General features: G+C 40.4%; 1 protein-coding gene across 1 annotated transcript; it reads right to left on the reverse strand.

The window, feature by feature from the left end:
- Window positions 1–1353: 1353 nt before the first annotated feature.
- LOC135498338 (uncharacterized) lies at window positions 1354–6960 on the reverse strand. Its single transcript, XM_064788593.1, has 4 exons — window positions 6927–6960; window positions 3859–4142; window positions 1967–2235; window positions 1354–1555 (listed from the first exon to the last, which is right to left on the reverse strand). Exons 1-4 carry the CDS (start codon window positions 6946–6948, stop codon window positions 1354–1356), a joined length of 777 nt encoding a protein of 258 aa, XP_064644663.1. The 5' UTR covers window positions 6949–6960.
- Window positions 6961–7801: the final 841 nt, after the last annotated feature.

The following is a 7801-nucleotide window of genomic DNA, read 5'->3' on the forward strand; positions in this document are numbered from 1 at the left end:
GTAGCAATAGTGAATACCTACCGGGCTACCGTATTTTATGTCTCAGGCAGGAAAAGAAATTATGTGGTCTGAAGACTTGGTTTCAATGCTAATTGTAATGATAAAGGAACGGATGATACAGTATAATACAGTAGATTTTGCCTGACGCACTATCTTTGAACTATTGCCTCGATTATTTATATGCAGTCGTATATAGTTCGCTTGCATAAAACAAGTGTCGCCCAAGTTTACACTTTGGTAAGATTAGAAAACAGACAGGGCAAAAATGTGTCAATCTGTCTGACAGCGTTCCTATCAATAAGGAGATATATGGACACGGAAACACTCAAAAACGTTACACCGGTTGATCGTTTCCGTTTTTGAGTGTTAACCCACATTGTTTGGGAACGCTGAAAGATAAAGATGTCTATTTCATACAGACTGAAATGTGGGTAACAACCACAAGTGTTACACCAGGCCTACCTGACGTAAATGCACTCACTTCTCCCACTGATAGAAGCACATCAAGGAATACATGATTATACAAAGAGATTTTGAAGAAAATGAAAACTTAGCCCACTTCAGAGAAATACAGTAGGCCTATTACATGAATACAAAGGTCGACTGAGGCGGGTACCTCAGTTTGATACGGTAGGCACATTAAACTTGTCAAAAGGCCAGGGAGTCCCACCCACTATGTTAAGTGTACAGAAAAGACCTATAAAATTAAAAAGGACACGAGAAACTACCGTGCTCATGTCTTGTAGGCCTAACTCCTAACAAAAGAGTGTCATGCACACTAAGCCTTGTATCAGTTATTGAGTTTCGTTACCCAAGCGCATACATATTTTCATAGTGAGTTTACCGAAATTTGCTGTACATTTTTGCATTTAACAGCACTTTTATGTCGAATTGAACATTATTATGATTAAGGTAATTGCGCACGCATGGGCTGCCTGAACGCATGACATTTGTTTGGTTTGGACACCAATGAGAGCCGAAATAACGTTTTCCATGATAAGGAACAGCTGAGACATCTATCGGGACAAATACAGAGCAGGCATTTGCCTTGTTCAAAGTACTTTATCATTGTAATACCGCACCGTTGGGGAATCGAGATGTCCTGAGGATTACTTCGGGACAGTTGGGACAAATTAATTTTTTACTTTTATAGGTTAATTTCCACAATACGAGTTGCGCGGGGTGTATCGCAACTTGTTCGTTATTGTGCCAACAAACAATACTATAAACCATATGTATGACTGAATTCTGCATGATATGCAGCCAACTCGCTGTTATGGAGATTTCTATGCATTTTAAGGTATAAACCCAACTGCATGACGCCTCTATTGACTTTGTAAACTAGCTCTATCCTTACGTCTGCTTTTTGTCTCCAGTCATTTTGGGTAATTCCTTCTGTACGAAAGACCGTGCATATTTGTCATTCATGGCGTTGTATGGTGGTATGAGGCCCTTGTACCGAGTTTTTCTATTATTCGCTTGGATGGCGTCGTTGATGAAAGTTCGCTCTCGCATCAGTTGCTCGTCGTTTGGATCGCTGAGGTGCCACCATCGACTGTGAAGTGCAAAAGCGAAGAAGGTGATGCGATTGATACGACAAAGGAGTGTAGACGAAAGGAAGGATTGGTTCGTGGACTGTCTCCACTTGGCGTTTTACTACTTTTCATGACGTCACGGCCGTTTATAGCGACGTACAGACACAGTATATCCTCGCCATGCTCATAGGTCGGATAAAGGAGATTTAGTCATGCGAAGGCCACCAACGAGCGGCGACTTGGGTATACTACCGAGAACGCATGGTTTATCCTTCATTGATAGGCTATCCTGATAACAATGTGGTGTTGGTGGACAAGCAAGGTGACAGAAAGGACAGGACAACGACAAAGTGAAATAAAGCACGAAAGTGTGAAGTGTTTGGGCGACATCTACCAAAATGTATAAATGTATAACAGAAAAAGCCACTTACTTCGTTCGGTTCTTTTCCAGTGAGCACGTCACTGATAACAGGTCCTTCACGTCCCTCCGCTTAAAGTAGTGCCTCGAGTCCGCATCATTCGCCGCGTCATATTTTGGTATAATGTCTTTATATTTTGTTCTCCGCCTTTCCGTAATTATTGCATCATTGACGAATGCTTTTTCTCTTTTGGCTTTTTCGGCGGTCCCTGGAGATTCCACACATCGTCGACGGACGCTTAGTTTATTGATGGACTTCTTTGGGTCGCGTAAAATAATGTCCTGAAATGACCACAAGGGTCGTAATTATTTATCATTGATTATTGCAAAGGTCAGCACTGAACGGCGGTTGAAGAGAAAGAATTAAGACGGGCATGGAGAATACCTCTGAAACGCAACAAAGGGACGACAGAATTCAGAATCGACACTACAAACAACGGACGGCACGTCGGTTTTAAAAATCATCCTATAATCGTAAAAATGGGCTAGAAGTTCATTGGAACCGTTCAAACTTTGACTCCGACTTCCTTGAAAAGTAATGAGGGACATAGTCGTTGGTCACAAACCGATCCCGAAATGAGTCTTTGATGTTACCTTCTGCCACTGCGGTAAAGTCCTGAACACCCCTTGTTTGCCCATATCCTGCTGTATCCAACGAACCCATTGCGGATAGTAAGGATCTCGGGCCCGCGATGGAAGATCCCAGTGGATTCTGTTAAGCTTCCCCCGGACGTATTCATTAGGTCTGGGCTGCGTCATGATCTCGGGTACAGTGAAGTGGCCATGATCGCGATTTCTCTCTGTCATAGAGATTGTTTATTTTTCTAAGCTTTTGATTGATTTCGTAAACCGTTTGTAAAAGCGAGCAAGGCTTGAGTGGATAATATGTTTTCTTTTGATATAACGACAACATTTAACCAATCGAGGGCTTTCGTATACATTTTTTTACTAATTGTGGCGAAAGAGTTGTTGTCAGTATTTGGCGTTGGAGTGGAATTGTCGTCAAGACGCCGGCAGTTAATACCGATTTGAATATCGTTTTTCTTAACGAAACACTCGACCGCTTGTTCAATTAGAGTTTTCGGAGTGAAATATTTCGTTGTTCATTACCAATGCCTACAAGTGAAGCCGAGAAGCTTATTCCTATCCATGATTATATTATGCAGGACAGAAAAAAAAGTGTCTGGTTAAATCAGGCAAATTTACCGATTTTCCTGTCAATAGCGTATATAGTGTTATTTTAAAGTTTTTAGCCCCCAAAATCCATTTCGCAGGGTTCCCGAAAAGACATAACGATTGTTGCTCCGACGAGAATGTTGCATAAAATAAACAAGTTATTTACCCCCTTGATCAAAATTAAGAGCGAACAAATATGTTACTTTTGTGGAGTTAATCCCGTAACGAGCTAACGAGTTTGCTGACTAAATATGTGTTCAGAGAAGTCATAATTCATTTCATTGTTGTCTGCGATTTTCGGTTATTTATATTGGGTGTAGCGTAATCCTTTTTCGGTGTTGCGGTGAATTCAGTCAATCCGAAAATTGTGTGAATGGAATCTTTTCAAGTTACCTGATACTTTTTTTGAATATAATTTGTAAGATATCTAAACCCTCATATCACTGTCACTTTACTTCGTCGCTATTTGGTTGTAAAGCATATGCGGAAACTTGGTAAAATATTTACCATCTAAAATTATTAAGGTCTCCGATCGCATTTGTCCCCATGCTCGGGCACCCGCTGATTATCTCACTCCCTTTATTGTCCTTGGTCCAATGTGGTGAAGTTCATTCCGTTGTTCGTATAAAAAATATGTTCGCGATTTTTATTTTGCCGATCTGAAATATTCGCGATCAGGCCAATCAACTGCCAAATTTGGCTCGGTTTGCTCTTTTTTTTTAAACTTACGTCTTGTGACATTGTCCTCGTCAATACTCCCTGCACAACCGGTGACAGAAAGTAACCCTTGCACTCCCTATCCGACAAAGCATCGTATACGGGTATGATAGGTATCTTCTTCGCCCGGTACGAGATGACAGTCTTGATGGCATCGTTGACAAACCCCGTCTCTTGGCGGACTAGTTCCATCTTAGGAATCCGCGGCAGGGAGGAGCTGGGTTCGTGTTCTATGGTCTGTTTGAAGCGAAGGGGACTGGTAATATGGGTGTACGCCATAGTCCTGTTGCTCGATCCTGAAGTATATTAATAGGATAGTGAAGTATTCAATCACATTTGGTCGGCGGCCTGTGTACATTTCAAAATACAATACATGTGGTATACTATTTACCCGCCAAATACAAAGCAATTTTAGGAATACAGCCTTAAAATCATGTGACACTCCGCTGGTTTAAAAACATGAAAGATACAGTCACTTACCTTGGATAAAAAAGGATACCAAATCCCAGCCAGCAATGCAACTCTCGAATGCCCAAAATACAAAATTTCTATAAAAAGATATCTATCCTCTAATCACCTGTCTAGTCATCTCTTGTCTCGAAGGATAACGTTTCGAATGAATGTGCTAAATGAAAAACTACGAAATACCACTCTTTACTCCATTATTGTTGTGTCACCATGGAAGTGCAGCGAGGGTGCTAAAAACTTCCTTCGCATTCTACCATTGGGCGCGAACGAAATTTGGTGGTGTTGCGCCGAATCGAATAGGTTCGCAATTGTATGATTGCTGTCTGTGGACTGGTGGATTAATATTGGGATTTTGTGTTTTGATTGCAGATCATTTCGAATATTGTTGCCGTGTGCTCGATTATGTTTTTTCGAACTTAATAAATTTCAAAACACTTCGAATTCACTTACAAAATGTAAGTTACTGAGAAATTGGGTGGTGTTATTCAACGACATTACCAGTCCAATTTTGTGAAACGTCATAATGTTTCGAGGTATCCGATGACGCGTTAGTGTGAACAACATCCATATCGCGAGAAGTGTGTGAAAAATAGGTTTGTTGTTTTCGGTGAATCGGTTACAGAGACATACATATATACCAATCTCCACCCCACAGAGGTTTTCCAGCGAGAAGGTTTGACATTTTGAAAAGCCTCAACGGGTTTTCACGTCGTTGAAAAATCGCTAAGGGGTACATTATATATTGACTTTAATTTCTAAGATACTTACCACTTTTCATGCTTTTAGCACTTCTGGTACTTCTCGTACTTTTTGCACTTTTTGCTGAAGCTGTCTTCTGTCTTCCAGAGCCTTTCTTGGTATGATTTGTGTTCAGCATCTTTGAGTTATAATTTGCACACTATTCCAAATGCATAATCATTACATATAAGCGGGCTGCATGCTTAATAGGCCGCTCTAACAATCCTTCAGTAGAATTTACCATCAGTTGTCTCAAGCATAAAAGAAAGCACGTTCAACCACTTGTCTCGTCATAGACTTGGTGACATTACAACTCCGCATTTCCTCCTGATGTCCATAAAAACGTTTCCACGACCTTGAAATGTGCCATCATTGGAATGGCATCAGTGGGTATGTCTAAAGCTGACACTGCATTCTCATAACCCTGTTAGGACAGAACACCGCGGAAGATAATGCCGAGACGAATACACCATTCAATAAATCTCAACTGGTCTGTGCCAGTCCTTCATAGATTAGCCCTAATCGACGGATGACAGAGTACAGGTCGCAAATCCAATAATCCTGCACGAAATATCGATATTTGCGCAGTCACATCAGGCTGTGACAGAAAATGGCATGGTTCGACCACGCATCATGTTGCCTTGGTAACCAAACAACCTGCAGCATCTTGAAGTTAGAGGCTATCATTGGTATGTTTCTTATTCAGTAATCTGTAATTTCGTTTCGCACATTGATAGGGTGCGTAAATTGAGGTCCATTGCATTAACTTTAGCGTTATTATCTCTCATCAACAACATATCGAAACCCAGGGAAGCATAAAAACCTTACTCGTTATTTTTTAGCTATCGTCTCTTATTTACTTCCGAGGAGGTCTGCTTTGATCAATACGAAAAATACATACCGCATTCCGAAGCCATACTCTCAATCATGTCTGTGTTTTCTTTACTGGAAACGTGTAAAATATCCCTCATGTGAACTAAATTGGTCAACTTGCGACTGTGACCGTTACCTCCAATCTACTCCTAATTAGCCACATATCAATGACTTGATATTCGGTGTCAAGATAACTTGACCAAAAATCATAGTTGATTTCCTGTAGATGAGGATCAGCCCATGTCATCAGACCTATACTAAACATGTTGAAACCATTGTAAACTTGGTTTCATCCAACGTTTGACGAAAACCCAGTACACTTCCCAATGGCGCTGTACGTCAATCTATTGGCGATCATGGCAAACTTCATTTAAGATTAGGTGTAATACAATCACAATATGATATTATTGTCAAGAAAAGGGTAATCGGATCCAAACCATAAGGAGTTCGATCGTAGATCTGTTAAATCCAATTCCACCCTGGCGTGACCAAAATCACTCTTTGTATTATGTAGTTTTTCTTGAGAGAATGCACAGTTCGACCACATCAGGCGGATTTGAGACCGATTTCATTTTTTTGTTGTGTTTATAATTAGCGAGTTGACCTCTGACCATTGACGTCAGCACTGTTCTCTGCAACTTAGAACTGATCACACGAAAATTTGATGGTTTACAGTATTAGATCTGGGCAATATCATTATCATCATTGTAATTAAAGTAGCATCCAGCCAGAGACAGCTTCACGGATCAATTAAGAAGTCAATTACCGTGATGTATTCATGATCAAATTCTTAGTAGTTGGATATCGATTGATTTGACATCAATTGGGGTGTGTATCTGTGTTCGCCGGGTCCGATGGTGCAAGCGTGGTTCGGCTTGTAACTCTCTAAACCGTTTCGTTACAGTTATTCCTTTTATTGATATGCTTGAAAGATGAACAAACCCCAGCCTTAACAACAATGAATATTCCAACTGTATTAAGTTTAATTGTAGATTACATACCTTTTTCATTTTCTTCGAACATTCTGAAACACGCTGGTCAGTTATCTGCCTAACTACCACTGCCAAACGTCTATCTGCATACACCATCTACTGTCGATGACAGGAGAGTCCAGTTGAGCCCAATGACAATATTTACCGCTTGGAAGCGAATGGTAATGAAACTGCCGAAGGCTATCGTAATGGGACTTACTAAAACATATTTCTTCGACTGATCACATTGTCCATACAGAACTTACCTAAATATTTCTCCGTACGCCCTGCCCGTAATAATTTGGCCAGTAGTATGCAAAGTCCTGCGATCGTCTACTCATGGTCGACCGCAGGGATCTAACGGATCCACGAGACAAAGAGAACGCTTTACTCTTGACAATGTAATATTCTTTCAAATATCGAAGACCGTTTATTGATGGCTATGGTTACACTTCGTTATTGGGATGCACTGGAGTGTCATCACTGTGACATTTTCGGTTATTCAAAACTCCCTTATCAATTATTTCAAAAATGAGCATATCACCCCACAGGCTATTTCCAAAATCTCTATCTTACATCAAGCCTGTAATCCAGATTATGATATTATATTTTCCAAATGTGTCAATAAGGAGACATTTCTAACTGTCTCCACTGAATTGAAAGAAAATTATCACCAACCGAAAGAACTTGGGATTAAGTAAGCTCCACTTATATTGTGTACGCAACATTATACTTTTTTTCGGCGCGTTCTGGTCCTGCTTGGACCTGTTAAGGACAGTTTGTGCACAATCAGTACATACAAATATCAGTTCAGATATATCAAGGGGAATATAAGGAACATTTTTTATACTTCTCTTGAAGATATTTAGGTCGGACCGAAACAGAAGTTTAAAGTGTGAAGAAGT

The sequence above is a fragment of the Lineus longissimus genome, chromosome 13 (assembly GCF_910592395.1).
Source record: "Lineus longissimus chromosome 13, tnLinLong1.2, whole genome shotgun sequence".
Lineage (NCBI taxonomy): Eukaryota > Metazoa > Nemertea > Pilidiophora > Heteronemertea > Lineidae > Lineus > Lineus longissimus.

Coding starts and splice junctions, on each gene's coding strand:
- LOC135498338 (XM_064788593.1), bottom strand. CDS start 6,948: ATGTTCGAAGAAAATGAAAAAG. Junction 2,236..3,858: donor CGAGGACAATGTCACAAGAC/GTAAGTTTAAAA, acceptor TGGTCATTTCAG/GACATTATTTTACGCGACCC. Junction 1,556..1,966: donor CTGGAAAAGAACCGAACGAA/GTAAGTGGCTTT, acceptor TGCACTTCACAG/TCGATGGTGGCACCTCAGCG.